Source organism: Cinclus cinclus, chromosome 5 (assembly GCF_963662255.1).
Source record: "Cinclus cinclus chromosome 5, bCinCin1.1, whole genome shotgun sequence".
Taxonomy (NCBI): domain Eukaryota; kingdom Metazoa; phylum Chordata; class Aves; order Passeriformes; family Cinclidae; genus Cinclus; species Cinclus cinclus.
The window spans coordinates 24,991,042-25,010,448 of NC_085050.1; the positions used below are offsets into that span (position 1 = coordinate 24,991,042).

Here is a 19,407-nt window from a genome sequence, read left to right on the forward strand (position 1 = left end):
ATCATTTCTAGTATACAAAGTTGTTGTAAAGTTATGTCAGCGAAATGTAAAGTTGCAATTTACAAAAGCAGCAGTAAATTTTATTATATGGACATATACCTGAACTTAAATCATGGTTCTTGTTTCCCTTGAAAACAGTGCTTCCTGGGACAAATACAGGTAAATATTTTAATGGCAGGCTTTAGGAAAACATTAAGCAAAGAAAAAAAGTGTATTATATTACTGATAAATGTGAAAAATTTCTAAGATTCTGTAAAACTAAAAATAATTCAATTAAGAACAAAATCCTGTTTTGCTGAACCAGATAATCCAGCTTAGTAATATCAAATAAATAAAACAGTGAAAAAATAAGTATCTCACTAGCAGAAGTTGGTTGATATTGAAATTGATTAACCCTTTTCCCTGAAATCAATTAGGTAAATTTATTAACAACTTCAAAGAGGACAGAAATAAGAAACTTGTGGCTTTTGCCTTATAGTAGTGTTTGCTACCTCTTCAGTCTAACTTGTATCCAGAATGCTTGTGAAGAGCAGAACTGTACGACCTCCGTACTCTGTTATGTACATGGGTACTGCTATTGTACGAAACAATTACACCTTTTTAAAAAAATCACTTCTTTAAATGACAGTTTCTTTCACTAAAGTAGAATTAGTTACTTTATAGAAAAATATTTTAACTTTAAATTAAAAAAATACTGCTCCTAAATAATTATGTAGGATCACATCTTCATCTCATTGTACGGAGAGAATATAATTCTGTATATTGGAATTCTAGTTTAACAGAAGTCCCCTGGGTTTAACTGTTAAAGAGCTGGCTGTATTTGCCATGGGTGCTATCTGTTTACAGACCCATGAACTAACACTGTGTCCCTCCTTTAGAGACACAGAGACAAGACATTTATATACACACTGTACATAATGGTTCACAGATTAGCAGTTATTAGTCGGACTGTACATAGCGAACAACCTATCTGATTAGAATGATGCTTGAAGTCCTCAGTGCAAGTCAGCTTTTAGGTTGATGGTGCAAAGCCAAGTAAGACAGGCTCCCTGTTTAAATATGTAGCCCAATACACTAAATTAAAAGTACCAAATAAGACTGGAAACACTATTCTAGACATTCTGTCAATTTTGCTAACACTGTTGAATGTCTTCTTTGCTTCTTGTGGCTTTGCTTCTGGTTTTGCCTTGTTGGGTTCTGCAGTTGTAGCACTCTTGGAGATGGTTGGTAGCACTGAGTCCTTGGTAATATTTGGAGCATAGTTGGCAACAGCTACTGCATAGGCATTGTTTTTCTTAATGACAGATGCTTTTTCTTTTTTCTATTGGAAGACAGTAGGAAGTTAAATATGTCATGCGCATTTGCCAGAATAGACTTAATAAAATATAATTTCAAAAGTAAAATAAACAAGTGTGAATATTAAAATAAATACTATGCCTATAAATTCAGATATAAAGAAAGACATTTCCAGTCTATCCAAAAAAGAAGGTTGAGGTGACATAGGATTGCTCTTGCACCATCAAATGCCCTACTGAAGTTATGTGAAGAAGTCTCTGTTACTGGGATTTTAAGCATAACTGGAAAAGAGTTGACCTTTCTGTAGTGGCTTTGCATTAGTCTTGTTACAACAGAATTGCAAGTTTGCTACAATGTTTTCTGTGACCATTACGTGTTGTTGTAGTAAAATTAAAATTAGGCACCTTTTCTCATGTAAAACTAGCATGACTATTATTTGGGCACATCATAACATACCACTAATAAATAAATTAACTTCACTTAAGGGTATACATTTTTTATAGACTCTGGAGAAATGCGTTTACCCCTATACATACATAGACACATATATAGAGAGGTCAGGAAGAGATTGCAATTAAATAAAAGAAGGAATCTGGACAAATAGTTTTAGAACTGAGCTGAGATTTAGCCATAGAACTATTTCTGTTTTTCATAAATTATTGGTAAAAAAAATGCATAACAATGATGAAAACAGGATTAAGAACCTAAAAAAAGAAGATAAGGAGAGTGGGATGGAGTTAATTTAATGAAGCTCAGAAAATGGCCATTTAAGTCCTGCACCTGAGGAGGAATAAGCTATGCACCAGTGCAGGTTGAGGCTAAAGGGTTAGAAAGCAGCTTTGTAGAAAAAGCCCAGGGAGTCTGGGTGACCACCAAGTTGAACACAAGTCAGCAGTGAGCTCTCACAGAAACAAAGGCCAGCAGCCTCCTGGGCTGCATTACACAGCACTGCCAGCCAGCCAAGGGAAGTGATCATTCCCCTCCACTGAGCTCTGCTGAGGCTCATCTGGAGTCCTGGATCCAGTTCTGTGCTTCCCAGTTCAAGCGAGACAAGGACATAATGAAACTAGTCTAGTGAAGGACCACAGAGATGGTTTAAAGCCTGAAGCATCTGAAATAGAAAAGGCCAAGACAGCTGGGACTGTTCAACATGGAAAAGAGGAGGCTCGGGGGGAGTCTTATCAATGTATGCAAATATCTGAGGATAAAGAAGATTCGATTTTTCCCAGTGAAATCAGTGGAAGGACAAGAGGCAATGAGCACAAAATTAAATACAGAATATTCCATTTTAGTATTAAAAAACCTCTGATTTTTACTATGAGCATGACCTAGCACTGGCACAGGTGACCTAGAGAGGCTGTGGAATCTTCATCTTCAAAGATATTAAAAAAATATCTGGACAATGACCCTGAGCAACCATCCCTAGCTGACCCTGCTTGCACTAGGGGAGATAAATTTAATGATCTCCAGAGGTCAATTCCAACTTCACCAATTCTGTGTTGTTATGGGATTGTGTATGCTTTCAAAGGGCTAAAGTTCAACTGGGGCTAGTTCAATGGAGAGTCCATGTGTATACATGGGCACAGGGATGTATAGGAATTGAATACAGGCTTGGGGTTTTAGACCAATACATAGGCTCACAGACTAGCTCTGCTGTAGGACTAATGCTGTAAATTGATCCAGTGCTTTGCAGCAATCTCAGACTAAGGAATTTCTAATAACCTACGGGAAAGAATGGAAGGCAGGTTCTCAGGAAGCAATATATATATTATTTACATACATATAAATAAATAATTTGTATATAAAATATAATGCAATAAAATAATGTAATTTAAAATATATGTATGCAATTTAGAGACAAGCAAATAAATATTAGATTTAGTTCATCTCTTCCACAAAATATAGAATTAAGCAGATGAAGAAATAGTTAATTTCTGGATCATGTAAGAACTCATCAGTTGTTGTATTGGCTTGTTTTGATTTTTAATTTGATGGAAGTGATGCAAGTAAGAGAATTCTTTTGACATTTCTCATATAGGTGCATTTCAATTTTTTACTTCCACTGGGAGGCATCTATTCCTTTTGCAATTTTGGTTTTAAATTACATCCAATTTGATATTTAGCTGGGCCATCTAAAAATCTTGCTAAGATCTTCATGGTTAGATGTTGTGCCCAAAATACCTTGTCTTAGGAGAAGGGGGTCACATAAAAAGAGAATCTGGGAATGAGTTGGGAATTCAGCATTGTTCCTTATTGACTGGAGAAAAATAGTTGATCAAATATGTAGCTTTTTTTGCACCTGCTTTCTTGTGAGGCAAATTCTGTGTCAACAGCACTTAGACAAGAATTTCCATGTAATGTGAACACAGGCGACTGTCACTGAGGAAACACATTTCATTTTATTTGGTGAAGAGTAAGCCTGGCTTTAGGTGTACAGATGCGTTCAGCTAAAAAAGGAGCAAATTACCAAATCAAATTATGAGAGGAACACTTTAATTCATTTATAAGTCCTTCCTTTCAGACTCAATTAGTGTGTTTTTAAAAGGTATCTGTAATACCATTAATGAGACCTGCACAATAAAGATGAATGATATTTTTGTACGAGAAACTATGACTATGTTAAAAGGTTAACTTTTTGTTAAATCAGTTTGAAGAAAGTAGAGAACTGGACACATGGATGGCATGTAAATCTTAGAATGTAATGAATGCTATTGTCACTCCTAGGGAAGGAATACTGCCTAGCTGTTAAATAGTTTCCCCTCCTAAAATCATGAGGCAACACTGTGGTACTTGAAAGGAATAACCTTAGGATGATCAGGGAGTTTAAAAGGGCTCCCTACACTACTACCATGCCAGGGCAGTGTGCCAGTCTGAAAAGCTTCACTCATGACATGTTGATAAACTTGCTCTGATTTACCTCTAGCAGGAGGTAACAGATCCTGAAGTTATGGATAGTTCATGCCCTTCCAGAAGTCACAGGGAATTAGAAAGAACAAACATTTTTTTCTAATCCTCCTTTACTATTAACTGGACATTTTGCTTCTTTATGCATTCAAATGATGAAAAATCAGTTCATGAAACCTGCTTCACATTTACTATGATCATTTAGGAAGCAAATAAAATTCTACCCTATTTTAAAAAGAATCACAGAAATCTGTGCATTTTTCAGAAGAAATCTGTTTCCATTGATAAAATCAAGGACTGAGATAGTCAAAATTAGTGAGCTTTAATAATTGTTCTGTGTTATTACAATTCTAAACTGCAAATACACTAATTTAGGTGTGTCACCAGCTCATTCTGTTTGTGAAATAAGAAATTCTATCAGGTAAAAACTTCTTCAGTCCATCATGGCTGAACCATTATAAAAAACAGAAAATTAAGGCATGACTGTTTCTGTCTACTCAAAGCATCAATATATCATAGGTGAAGAATTTTGTACATCTGCTATCTAAAGTAGTTTCAAAATGAATGTCTAGCTATCATTAGGGATAAGTTTCAGAATACTGGATATGTTCAGAAGTTCTGGATTTTGTTATTCATAGTACTTCCATATAGGGATATTAATTTTTAATAAACCTTACATACCATGAAAATTAATATGCATTATATATTTCTGTATTTTTTTATTTCCAACCTAATTAAATTAAAAAATAAAAAAACTGGTCAACCAATATAACATGGATTAAATTTTATGAATTATCAGATAAACAGTTGTATCTGAGGAGACAAAAACCAAGACAGACAGTTTCCAAAATAAAACAATAGTGGTTCTTGATAACTAAATCTGGATTATGAGACCAAATGAGATTAGCCACATAAGGGCAGATAGATTTCTGTTTGGGACAGAAAATACATCTAGATTCTTTTGATTTAAAGCATCTTTTTCTTTTTTTATATAGCAAACTATCAAAACAATATTATTAGAGCTGGTTTAGTTAATTGACTGGAAACAGGACTATTTCCTTCGGACTTACCTTATCATTCACTACACTTTTTCCATCCCAGGCCCATCCTCGTTTTGTGAAATAATTAACAGTTGCAAATTCAATTAATGCAGAGAATACAAATGCATAACAAACAGCAATAAACCAATCCATAGCTGTTGCATATGCTACTTTGGGAAGTGAATTTCGAGCACTGATGCTTAGTGTTGTCATTGTCAACACAGTTGTTACTCCTGCAAGGGGACACAAACACAGAACATCAACAATTTCACTTGGCTTTTGAATATTAACAAAAATAGACCAAAAAATATTATGGTATGTTTTTTAAACTCAGTGCAAATTTTTTTTCTAAGCTGGTGACAGACATTGCTGAAATTATATTGAATGTTGTATCTGGATTTTTCTTTGAAGTACTTTCAGCTCAATTTCTTGTCTAAACTTCCATTTTTTAATGAGCTGCTGATTTTTCTTATTTTTTAACCTATCAGGGCATGTTAGGTTATTTTTAGGAAAAAAAAAAATTTGTTCACAACAACAACAACATGAGAGTGATAATGAATAATAGCTTAATGTTTGGTAACTGGCTTCTCTGTAACAGCTGCAGGTCGGGCACTGATATTTACTGAAATTACCACACAAATACACTTTTGTTATGAGATTTTTTTTTTTACAGTAGCTGTCCTCCTAACCATTCAGTGACATACCCAAAGACATAAGCAAGGTAAGCTCTCATTCAGATAACATGGATTGTTTTCTAGAACAGCGTTGATTTGAAATGACAGATTATTGTAACTGTATTATATTTCAGAAAACAAAAGTTGCAAGAGTTGGTGATACAGGAAGGTTGTGCATTCACTGTGGCAGTTACTAAAAGGATTTTGCAGTATTTTTTACACAATGAGGATCCAGTAAATAAAAAAAATTCCCTCCCAAAAGAATCCGTAAGAAGATACAAGGGAGGAAAGGAAGAGAAGAGCCTTTTTCTGAATCAGATTAGCAAGTAGAAATCCATATACTTATCCTTAAGTAAATCAGTTCTCCCACTTTCAGGCTGAATCACACTTAGACCAACTAAACTATTCCCTTTGTGGTGCACCATTAAGTACATCTCCAGAATTAAAAGCGACACGAAGTGATATACTTAGCACAGATCAGCAAACCTACACTTCACTATGACAGGCAAAGGAGATGCCATGGCAGAAATATTAGTGACAGCACATCACAGCTTCAACAAATACACTCTCATAAAATTGTTGTAGGAGGCTTCCCAAGAGGAAGTAAAGTCACTCCCCCTAAACCAGATCTTCTGCTGTCAGCAATCTGTCACCTGGGTTCTGGAGGATCGACATAGCTCTGATTTTCCTTCTGCTACAAGCAAAGAAGCAATTTTAGCCACTGTGTGAAAGAGAAGAGAGGCAGCAATTACATCTACTGAGATCTCCTCAGACTTCACAATTCTCATCCCTCCAGTAAAGGATCTCCATCTCTGAAGGTGCTAGAAAGGGTGGCAGAGCAAAGCTAAGTGGACTCAGCCTCAGGGCTTTCGAAGGTCTATGCAGCAGGGAAAACAACGCACAGAAACGTCCTGCTGAGTCACACAGTATCAAGACACCTTAGCAAACATAAATCTCTAATTGCTGTTTTTCAGCCTCCATAAAATAAAGAAGTGGTTTTGGCCTGGAATCAGCCATGACACTGTTGGCATCTACTAGCCTACACAATGAAAAGGACGCAGCTGTCATACAGTACAGTATGAAAGTCTGTAGACAAAATATATTTTGTAAAGAATTCAGTCTCTCCTAACACTTACAGAACATATGGCATAATTATTTTCAGCACTTCAGAGAAAAGACAGCCTATCTTACATTTAAAATTATCACATGTAAATTTTAACACCAGTCCTGAGCTGCAGATAAATCATTATAATTATACAGAATTATCAGTAAAGTGAACGTTTCTCAGATATAAGGTGACCTTATCTGCATGTAAATATATACAGTTGCTAAGGTACTGCTCAGTTTAAATCCCACTTTATAGAATAAATTAATCTTCTGGAAACCACACTGACTTCTTCAAAAATCTGTTTTAAGATTTACTGCTGACCTTTCCTAGTCTCACTTAAAACATTGTAAATGTATATCTTGTTGCCACGTGCTGCCACTTGACTATTTCTCTAAAAAGTTCAGCAAGTTACACCACTTTGTGACCCAAATGCTAATCAACCAGCATGCTGTCAGACCATGGCTGACATACTTTAATTTATTCCTTCACTCTATAAATTTGGTGATGTTCAAGCTACCACAGTCATTTAACCTGAAGTGAATGGGAAAAAATTGGACAGAAAATTTAATCTGTAATATCTGTCAGTTTAGGATTCTCTAGTCCTTTTATACTGCTATTATTCTTCAGAGAAAAGACAGATTATTTTGCACATTATAGTTAATTTGAAAAATCAGTTTTATCAAGTCTTTTTTATGAAAAAGGACTGAATGGAAATAACCTGCCTCCTTGCCATGGCTAAACCTGAGAGGACTGAGAAGTTATTCATGTGGAAGAACATGGTCAACTTGTAAAACAAAACTCATTTATTTCACAAAGATTTAACTTAAAACCCTACAAAACCCATGCACTGATTAGAACAAAAGTGTTCCTTGTTGCTTATCTACTTCATAACACTAGAAAACTAAAATTGGTATAAAGAACAATGAGTAGATTATAGCCCCTACAATGAAGTAGTCAATAAATATTTAAAAGACTATGTAAAGACTGCATATCTACCTATGTTGTAGAAAAAACACAGTTTACATACAGGTCAAGAATATCTTCTACAGCCTAGCACCCAGCAGATATTGCAACTGAATTGATGCCAGAAGAAACATTCACATATTTTGTAAGGGACCAAGAGCAGTCATCAGTTTGTCTTTGAAAAAGATCCAAAAAATAAACCATCGACATTTCCTTTCTCCAAAGAAGACCAAGAATTTTTTACTTAACAGTAAACATCCTTACAAGATTTGCTTGCAACAGTGCATGCCTATAAAACTAAATATCTTCTATCACTACAGGTTCATCCATTCAAGCCAAGACAAGACTGGAGCTATTTGATTGTCTGGGATTTTTTTTTTATGGTGCTGCTCTTGAAACAGCATTTGCTTACTGGAGAGAGAAAATCCATTTCCAGAGCTGCAAATTCAACACTTTTCACCAGCACTAAACTTATACCTCTGGAAAACACCAGCTCTTTTATGCTTGTAATAGTGGAAGAGGTAACCTGAAAAAATAGAAATGTCTAACTAGAAACAGAGTGGAAATTGGAAGAGCTAACACATATATATTAAAGTTAAAATCTGTCATGGTGACTACTTTATGCCCACATTATGTGGAAAAGTCAGGGTACTCCTTGACAGGGACAAATTTTTGGACCCTAATTTCACCCCTTGTGTATTAACTATTTTTTCTAATTTGAAGAGACTTCGGTCAACTAAACATATTCTAGCCATTTGTGCTAGAGTTTGGACACTTCCTTTGAAAATGAAAGGCCTAATTAATGAGTTAGAAAAGGACAGTTCTGTAATAAAGAGGTACTGTAGCTTTGCAAACACTTTGTACAAAATGTTTTAAGTGTGCTTTATATGCTATAATTTCAGGCTACTCCTCCCTCTATTTTATCTTTTTATCACAGAGGTTTGCAAAGTTACGCATAATGGTTGAAGAACATATCATGAAAGGATTTAAAAACTTCTTTTTTTAATTTAGGAAATTAATTTCATAGTTTTATTTCATTAACAGAAATTGCAAATGTATTTTGGTAATTAGATATCCCAAACTGGTTCAAAACCCAAAGAAATTCATAAATAAAAATAACAGCAGAAAGAAAATATTATTGACCATTTCAGAGATACAAATTGCTACTTCATTTTATCATTCCAAGACCAAAATAGTTAGAAGTGTAAACAAAAGATAAACAATTCTGTATGTAGCATGATATTAAAGTATTGCACCAAAACATTTGGCTACTACATAGTTTGCTTGTATTTGCTTAGTGCATATGTGTTACCAGAGAATGCAATACAAAAGGAGTGTACCATGACTTTGATCAAACACCAGCAGGTAAGTCAACAACCACTGAGAGAATGATTACAGAAAATAGCATAAGCACTCTGTCTACCCTTTTTACTAAAACAACAACACAAACCAGCCTTTTTAAATAGCTTGGGAAGCAGAAAAGTCTCATTCAATCAGTTGAGTAAGCTACGTGTCAATCCATAGGGTGAAGTCAGTACCTGTATCAATACTGAGCAGTGGAACACCATTTCCCATTGGTAACAGACAAGCCCAAAGCCCAGCGGCAAGTGCTATTTACCCCAACTCCAGAAAAAGTTGCATGCAATTATGCCACCACTGGAATATGAGCTAGTGTCTGCACACACCACTAAGTTTAGGCACATATTAGTTTGTTTGCAGCCAGCTCTTACTCAAGGCTAGTTTTCCAGTACCCAAGGCCTATCACTGTCTTATTATATCTACATTTACCAGGAACAACCAATTTAGAAATTATAAACACAAATGTGTGAGTAGTGGGATAACTCTAACGGCACAAAACATAATCTGCCGCATGTGAAAGAAGAGAATAATAAAGTAAATTGAGATTTTTTTTTCAATTAAATGGGAAATGGTACTTCGTATCTCTAGAATTTTTCAAAAGGCCAGGTCTCTATTATTCAATTCCCATGTAAAAATAACCAGAGAACAAATATGAACTTTTCTTGGGTTCCGCTTTCTCTAGTGTCACAATTAGAAAGTTGCTTTTGGCTTGCATGGCAAGGTTTTGTTAGTGGGGGGCTACAGCAGTGGCTGCTGTGAGAAGCTGCCAGGAGATTCCCCCATGCCTGAGAGATCCTAAGCCAGCCAGCTCCAAGAGGGACCCACCACTGCTGGCCAAGCCCAAGCCCAAGGGTAACACTGGCAGTGCCCCTGGGATGACATATTTAAGATGGAGAAAAAATTGTACTGAGCAGAAGCAACTGCAGCCAGAGAAGACAAGTGAGAATATGTGACAGAAACAACTCTGCAGACACCCAGGTCAGAGGAGAGGGAGAGGGAGGAGGTGCTCCAGGCACCAGAGGAGAACCCCCTGCAGTCTGTGGAAAAAACCATGGGGAGGCAGCTGTGCTCCTGCAGAACACAGAGAGGTCCATGGTGGAGCAGACATTGACCTGCAGCCCACGGGAGACCCCACAAAAGAACAGGTGAATGCCTGGAGGAGGCTTTGACACCATGGAAAACCTGTGCTGGAGAAGGTTTCCAGCAGGACCTGAGGCCCCACAGGGGACCCATGCTGGAGCAGTCCATTCCTGAAGGACTGCACCCATGGAAAGGACCCACATCAAGACAAGTAAAAAGAGATGCAGGAACGCAGAATAACAATAAAATTATTACAGTGAACTGACAAAAGAACATAGCTATGTGAATTTAAAATTCGTCATCTTGGACAATATAATAAATATTAAGATCAATTTTTGTCCTTTCCTGCTTCAGTTAGCAAAGAATATATACCTAACTACATTTATTTTATCATTCTCATTGATACTCCATGTGAGTTAAAACATAGATAACCATAGCACTAAGAAAACTAATCTCTGATTTTCTGTCACCTGCATCTAATGTAGCTATTCAAATATGTGATGCTTCTAAATGCTATGACTCACTAAAAATGAAGCAAGAATCCAATAAGGTGCACATGATTAGTTTTGCTAGTATTGTTGACACTGGATACATAACAATAAACACATTACTAAATGAAACAGATTGTAATCTTGCACTAAATGAAGGCATTATGAACGAGTCTTATTCTCTTTCATTAAGAATGCAATCAGATTTATCTGCTACAGAAAACACATTCAAGACTTATCAAAGATGACAAAACTTTCTTGTTCCAATAATTTAAGCAAAGTTGAAGCATTAGGTCATAATTCATTTGGGATGGGGTAGGTCAACAATATTAAGTAGACGCCCTAAAGAAAAGGGATTAAAGAGCTCAACTGTAAAATAAGCCTCATTATGCCAACCCCTAGTGTTAACCTAGAATTTGAAACCACATTGCATAAGAATAGAAAGGGAAAAGTAACTCCTTTCACCAATGAAATAATACATGCTAAGTGTTGCTTTGAATAATTAGAACTTATGTTTCTTTGAGCGGAACAGTATTCCAGTGGCTGATCTTTAGCTCTCAAGAAGGTCATTGAAATAAATTTCTCCTTGATTCTCATTGATTTACAAAAACACTTTGTCTAAATCAATAACTTCCATTTAATTATATTTTAATATTGATATATTTAATATAAAATGCAAAGATGGGTGTCTAGCAAGTGACAATGCCATATAAAATCCAAAAATTAAGTATGATCCATAAAAGCGTAAAGGAATATCCCCTACAATTTTTATATTCCCTGATGAATGTAGCTTGTTGCGTTAACGTAACTGTAGTATGGGCTTCTTTTGTCACTGGATGGAGTCTACTTCAAAGCACCACCCCGATGAAACATTGAGTGCACCAGCCCAGCTCTGAGTGACAAGAGTATTTCAGTACAGTCCAAAACCACTAAAGAGCAATAGACAAACTTTGTTATGTTGTTATGTTGCTATGAAACTCTGACTAATTGTAACATTCCAGCAAGAGAGCAGAGGGTATCAGATATCCCAGTGACAACTCCTGCCAGTAGGTATGGAGAACAACTGGGAGATCCACTTGATTTAGAGAGCCAATTGGCAGCTTATGCTGACAAGCTCATCTAGAGTGTAAAAGAATGTCCTGAAATAGCTCCTCAGGGAAAATCCAGCCCAACCCAATGAAGAAGGCTGAGCCTGAGGAGCAAATGCTGCATTCTAGGACTAAGGTTTCTCCAACAGGCAGAGCCTGGATGTGTCTTGTTTCCCTGGGTTCAGGGTGCCAGTCTGCACTGGCCTGGAGGGGACAGAGCCCTGAGTGGCACACAGGGTGCATGTCTGTGCAGCAGGAATAAAATACTAGCATAAAACTTCTGTGTCTGCAATAAACCCATTGCTCTTATGAAACAGATTTCAGGTTTCATGTCACTGAGCGGTGTGATTCTGTTCTTGCAGCCCTCCTATGCCCTTCCCTCAAGACATCTTGAAGCAGGACACTTTATTATCCACGTTATACTAAACTCCAGGAGAGCAAAGCAGCAGGCTGCCATGCAGATACTACTTATTCCTAAAAATATATATAAATTTAAAAAAAAAAGAAATCAAGAAAAAGAAAGAGGTGTGCAGGAAGGGACACATTTCAGGAAAATTATCCCAGGGCTTTGTTATAGATGGAGTGCCTTGTTAGCAGTGACACAGTAACAGAAAGTGCGTTTTAGGAAGAGCAGATGCAAGACCTTTTTTGAAGAAACCAGTCACGCTGTCCTAAATATACTGGGGTGGCTACAGAAAAGGGTAAAGACAGAGATATTGAAGGATTTGACAGTGTACTGCAAAGCCGGAAAACAGGAGCATACATTTTCATAATCAAAAAATGCATAAATTCACAGAAGATTTTGAAGAAGGATGAAAAAAATCTGCCTGATAGCTGCCTGGTAAACCATGGTAGAATTCTGGTCCCACTGAAATCACTGACCTATTTCATCTGACTCCAATAAGGCTCATATTCAAACCTACAATTTCACAATGCTTTGGGTGGCATGTTCTCTACCAGGAGTGAGAGTAAATGCTTTGTGGTGCATCATACTTAATGTGCATTTGAGTTTGTTCTATTTTTTGAAGAGTACATGGTGTTTACTGATGACTAATCTTACAATTCTATGCAGCATGTTTTATGGATGATTCTACACCGATATTGTGCTATTTTCTTTTTCTTTAAAAGCAAACAAACTAAATTAACTTTGCTTTGAAAATAAGAAAGACATTTATTACTTTGAGAAATACCTTTTTACTGCTCTGCTGAACCTGTCTGCTGCCTCACCGTAATCTCCAATTTGAATTAGTGAAAAAGTATTGCCCAAGACCCCAGAATAGGGTTTCCTTAAAAGAACTTCAACTTTAAATTTTAACATAAGGAAATCAACAAATTCAAATTTAATTTGCCTCGTTTACAAATAATTTTAGAAATTCACTTATCTACCAAGTACCAGAATACTTGAATAATACCAAGTAAGGTATTTCAGAAAATCATCTAAGTTTACTAAATTTACTTTTTAAATAGAAACATTATAATCTTTTTCTATTCTGTGATTTTTTTTTTCCTCTTAAAAGAGTCAAGGATATATGAAGACAGTTTGCTTGTATGTACTAATTTCCAAAATCTTTGGGATTCTCAGCAGATGTGTAAGGTGCAGTTGAAAACTGTTTAGGCTAGGAATCATGTCACATTCTACAAGCACTTGAACTTGAATGGATAAGCCCTTTACTTCAGAAGTATTTTCTAGCATCTTCAGCTGCTGCAAACAGAGCTAATGCTAGTCAGTATACTCACCAAAGACTGTCCTGGCAGGTACAGATTCTCTGTTCAGCCAAAATGACACTTGAGACAGAATGACAGTCATGATACAGGGGAGGTAAGTCTGAATGACAAAATAACCAATTTTTCTTTTCAAGTGAAAATGAGCCGTCATTACTGTATATTCACCTGGGTGCCACAAACAAACAAAATACAAAAACAAAAGGTTATCATCTTAAGAAAGCCCACTTCTTTGATAAGAGAAAGTTTGCTATATTTATGGGAAACAATGAGTACAGCTATTTCTTATTCCCACTGTGTTCCATGAAAGATGAGTGTTAAGGAACTTGCAGGAACTCTTGTATGCACCAAGAAGCACTTTAGCCTTGAAGGCTTCTGCTCATAAGCAACTCTCTGCGTTCACACAACAGCACTCTGAGAATTTAATCATGGTTAGAAAGCAGTCATGGGGGTCCATCCCATGCCCAGCATGTGCAAGAAAGCAATCTTGAGTCTAGCAGAGTAGTCCAGTGTTTAATGTCAAAAACACGATGGAAGGGAAGTATGTTTGAAACCTGTCTGCTTTACCATTTAATAGACAAAATCTGTGTCATTTACAATATGAAATTTAACAAATATCACAACCCTGGGTTACAAATGTTGGGATTTAACATGGAACTCCATATAGAATTTTAAAAATCAGTTACTGAGGGCAAGTTCACCACTGCTATCACCAGTTAATTATAATTTGAAAGAATCAGTGAAGTGCTGTTCTGTGTTACTTGGACAGTACATGCCTAATAGATCACATTTTGCAACATTCTTTTTCAGAAGCCTTTAACACCACCTGGAATTTAGCTCTCACAGCCAGTATCTGCCTTTTCTCCAAAATATCTTTTACTAACCTGTACTTGACTTAACTGTCTCTTTTCCAATTGTTTGGCCTAAAAGATCATACTGGTTCAGTCTTGAGCCATCTGGTGCCACTTGCACTGAATCTGAAGCATTATAAGTCCAAATGTATGTCACTTCTGAAGTTGTGTATGCATCTGTGAGAAACAAGGTAAAACATTTCATCAGCAATTTAAATTAAACAGCATCCATTGAAACTCACAGAATTACAAGAGCTACTTACTTTTAAAATAAAAACTCACCCCAAAGAAATTAAAACTATGTGGTAAAAAATATCTTTGGCTGTTTAAAATAGCTTTACTGTGAAGTAAGTGCCTATTGTTGCATGGGAACAGGGCACTCACTTGTGATCTTGCACTCACTTGTGATCTTATTAACCACAATTTATTTCTATTAAACTACAAACATTTCTTCTACACTGTTAAAAGTCTTGCCAGAAATTAGATATTATACGTATCCTATAATTTGTGATAAGACAGATGAAAACAGAAACGATTTACAAGATTTAGGACACAACATTTTTAAAAATTCATTCCTGTGTAGTTCTAACATTCCACTGTCTCCACTCTCAACTTGGGGGATGTATCACAAGAATTTTATTATTAGTCGAAATCTAGACTAGCAGTAACAACATCCTGGTGCCTTGTCCTGCCTAGCCTCTTAAATCTCACTAGTTGCCACTATTTTGGAGGATACACCAACATTAAACAGGCTGCTCTCTTAGTTCATTTGTGATCAAACATACATTTAGCCTGGTCCCGCAAAATAAACTAGTATGAAAGTAAATTAACACTGTATTTTAAACAGCACTAACATCTCTCCACTAAGTAAGAAAAAAATGAGTATGTCCTGAAAGTTTTTACAGTCTAATATCTACTAACAAATGCAATATAAAAGGAAAAGGGTAAACCACCAATGGAAGAAGTTGTGTGTTCATTTTGATTGACTGAGACAAGTACCTTTTAAATCTTACGCCATAATTGCAGTGCAATTAAAAAGTAAATTATCATTACTGTTGGTCTGCAAACATTTTCACTTGAGAAATCTCTAGAGGCTTCTCAGAAAGTAGCTTCTTCATGCAACTAGCCATAAATTGCATGACTAACAAAATCCAGCAGGTGGGTAGCAAGTAGAGATTTTTAACACTTCCCATCTATCCTTCCAGCTTTCCACAAAAATATCTCTGATTTAATGCAAACCAGCAGTATGGCAAATTGTTGATTTGTCTCCATTCTCTTCACTGTCAGCTAGACTTTTTGAAAAGAATAAAAAAAGCAATCTATTAAGCTACAGCTTCTCCCATACATTCAGTTTGGCTTTTCTCTTGTGCATAAAAAGACATTCATAAATGCTGATGATCCTCCTAGCAACACAAGATTAGCAGTACATGAAGAGCTGTGACAAATATATACCACTGGCAAACTTGCCTTAGTTAAACCAAAATCCTCAGGATTCCTGCTTATTTTCACCACTATTCATCATTAAAATTCTATCCCAGAATAAAAGCTGAAAAATGGATAGTTATCTAGAAATGAGTCCTAGGTAAAGAAACTAAATGTGTGTGAAGCCATTGAAAATGAACAGAAATAAGAGTCCCCTGAAGGTGCCAGCAGGCTGGAGCACAGGTGACTTTGAGGGAAATGAAATACACTTTTTAAAAATCAAATTTCTCACATTTGGAATTCCTCTTATTATTAGAAAAACACACAGAGAGAAAAAAACAGCAAGCTGGTAAGAAAAACAAATAATCAAGAGCAATAAAAAGACAAAAAAGGAAGTGGTTCACACAAAGTCTAGTACACATAAGGGATTCCAACCTAAACCTGCTCATGAAGAAAGTAGCCATTTGGCCTGAGTATGAGTTTCATTATTTCAGGAGTTTTCAAGTTGTTTTGAGGCTACATATGAGTCTTTTTTCCCGCAACACCTTATAAATCCAACATGTCTTGCTGGGAACATTTATGTAAATATTATTAGTCAGTAGCTGATTTTGGCTGATTATCTCTGGTGTTAATTATTTAGGCTGCATTATGTATTACAAATATAATATTGAGTGAGGGGGCAAGAAAAGCCTCCATGATGCTAATAGTACTCATTATAATGATCTTTTATCTCCATAGCTAAGATTTCCTTCAAGTGTGGAAGCATCATCAGAAGCACAGGCTTTGTTTATTTTGCTACAAACTTCAAGGAAAAGGGATTTTGGAGCACGATGGAGAGAGTATGCAGAGAGGCACAGTGCTATGACAAGCATCATGTGGTTAATGAAGTCCTTAGTGGCAGCATATCCCCTGTACTGTATTCTGTGGTTGCTACAATTATTGTAAAGTCAGGCAGAATTTATAGGCTTTAACTTGCTTCCTCAAAAAAAAAAAAAACCAAAAAGAAAAAAAAATTTCCTTTCTTGGGCCCAGCAGAGAATGTAGGATGTAGGCTGCAGCCAATGAAAAAAAAAAAAAAGTTTTAGTGTACAAAATCCAGGAAATATATATAATGAAGAAGAAAAAGAATGGCTGTAATTTCACTAAGAAGGTGAAATAACGCTGCTGTTAAAAATAATACCAGTGAGGTCAAATTCCACCTGTCTGTAATATGCAGGTGCACTAAAGAATGAATTTTATCACATAACGCCATTCATTAATGCCTTTGTTGAGTAAGAGCATTAGAACATTTAAAATATCATTAACAATAAAAAACTAAGTTGTCAGGATAAATTTTAATCTCATTTGCCACTCATTGAAGTCTTTGATCTGTTCCTTGTTATTACTACACAGGCTGTGTGCATCCAGCTGTTTGTCAGTATGATCTGCACACTGCAATGAAAGTAGACCAGTGCAGTGTGGATCAGGTGCAGGGCTTTTGTTGTTAACTGGAGTAAAGAAATCTTTAAAACACGCTAGAAGAAACAACACTTGAACAGAGAAAAGAGATTTTGATGGGTCAGGTTACAATGTTTTTTTAAAGTCCCATCTCGTGGTTTACATTTCTCATGTAATAACTTACTGAAACAAAATTGTGCTGACAAAGGTTAGATATTCACTAACCAAAGGCTGTAGGTCACATTATATACTTACAGCTGCCAAATTTCAGTGGACACGAGTGAGCATCCATAGGGAAGTCCTCCAAGTGCATTGGACATTCAGCTTGGACTGTAAGCCTAAAAGGCAAAAGACCTCTATGCAATTAAGTCATTTAGCAGGGCAAGAATATCAGTTCCACAGAAATAAACAGAGATCATACAGATTTAGTGGACTGAATTGAAATTTTATATTAAACTAACAAGAATTTAAATCAGCTTTTACTTCTTCCACTCCATGTGTTCCTTTGAAAGGCATTTACTTATGAGATCAAGAACCTGTAAAAGCTGACCTCAAAATTATGAAAAAAGGTCATTTAAAGAAAAATATAAATTAAGTAATGCCAGGTTGTTACGAACAATAATTTTCTTCTCATAATGTTTTGAGGAACATGTGTGATAATATGGCTTTTAAAGGCTCATTTAAAAATCATCTAAAATATAACTAACTTACCAAAGAACCCTACTCCAGTCTTCTGAATTAAATTTTTTTTACAGTTTTAATGGAAGATACAGAGCAAAAATATTTGTGCTCATTAAAAGATTGCTGCTGTTCATTCTCCATGTTACTAGTGATTATTCTTTATATTTATGTAAAGTGTGACAGTATGTTAACAAAGGATCCACTTCTGCTCATTTTGTGAAAAAACCTCATCAATATCCCACTATCATATATGGGGATTTGTACAATAAGAAATAATTTAAAACAATTTGAAGAAAGCTTTTAATGGACTTCCCCATTATTTTTAATTTTTTAAAAAAGGCCATGGAAAAAAACCTGTGTTTCTCCTTCCTATCCTGTAAATCTTCTCTGAGTAGAGAATTTTTCTGTATGCCTTTTCTTCCTCTTCATCCAGCCCCAAACATCAGTTACATCCTTCTGTACTCCCAGTGGTTCCTAGTCATTGTATTCTCTGCTACTTTCTCCTAACCTTCCATCAAAAATTATTTCACATTTCTATTCCTCCACTCCCCAGGAGTGTTTATCTGTATTCAAGGGGCACTGAGAGATAAGAGTCAGCAAACAGCTGAAGGCAAAGGAAAGAACTGCATGAGCCTCTGATGTAAATCACACAAACATTTTATGTAGACACCATAAAAATAACTCTTTAAAATCTAGGCAAAACAGTTAGATCAGTGTACACATTCATCTCATACCCTGAGAACCAGCATACTTACAAGTAACGAAAATGCTTAGTTAATTATAATTAACCTACCCCAGCTTCTACTCCATAATGGTTTCAAACAGTATTTCCTATTATTTATAGTATATGATTACTATAGCCTATGAAGGAAGAGAATTTCAGTCAGCTTATACAGATAATTCTCAAATATTGATTTGAGCCAAAGCAAAAATACAACACAGGGGTCTCAATTTACTTCAAGCAAACTTTTCTGAATCTCTCCAACCACTACATCGTCCCATATCATTTGCAGTCTATCCATCAACACTCAATACTCCAAGGGTTTCAGAGCTGTGTAGAAAACCTGAATTTTGAGGATGCTGGCATGGCTGCATGGAAAAACTACCACAGTATATGTTAACTTTGAAGTTCACATTTTCTATCTTACTTAGGCTGGGGATTTTAAGTCGACATTCACAACAACTTCAATTTATTAAGTATTCTCCAAGAAAAAGAAAAAACTAAGTCAAGGGTTTCTGGAAATTTGGGTAAATATTTCAAAAAGATTTGCACAGGTAGGTAACGTTATTTCCA

The 19,407-nt window shown here is 35.9% G+C and overlaps 1 protein-coding gene across 1 annotated transcript in view; it reads right to left on the reverse strand.

Annotated features, from left to right (window-relative positions):
• Positions 1-1,012: 1,012 nt before the first annotated feature.
• GABRA2 (gamma-aminobutyric acid type A receptor subunit alpha2) overlaps positions 1,013-19,407 on the reverse strand; it is a 57,020-nt gene continuing 38,625 nt past the window's right edge. The window contains exons 5-9 of the mRNA XM_062493492.1: positions 17,688-17,770; positions 14,607-14,750; positions 13,738-13,890; positions 5,271-5,473; positions 1,013-1,321 (exon numbers count right to left, since the gene is read on the reverse strand). Of these exons, the coding sequence (XP_062349476.1) occupies positions 1,013-1,321; positions 5,271-5,473; positions 13,738-13,890; positions 14,607-14,750; positions 17,688-17,770 (892 nt within the window). The remainder of the gene's footprint in view (positions 1,322-5,270; positions 5,474-13,737; positions 13,891-14,606; positions 14,751-17,687; positions 17,771-19,407) is intronic.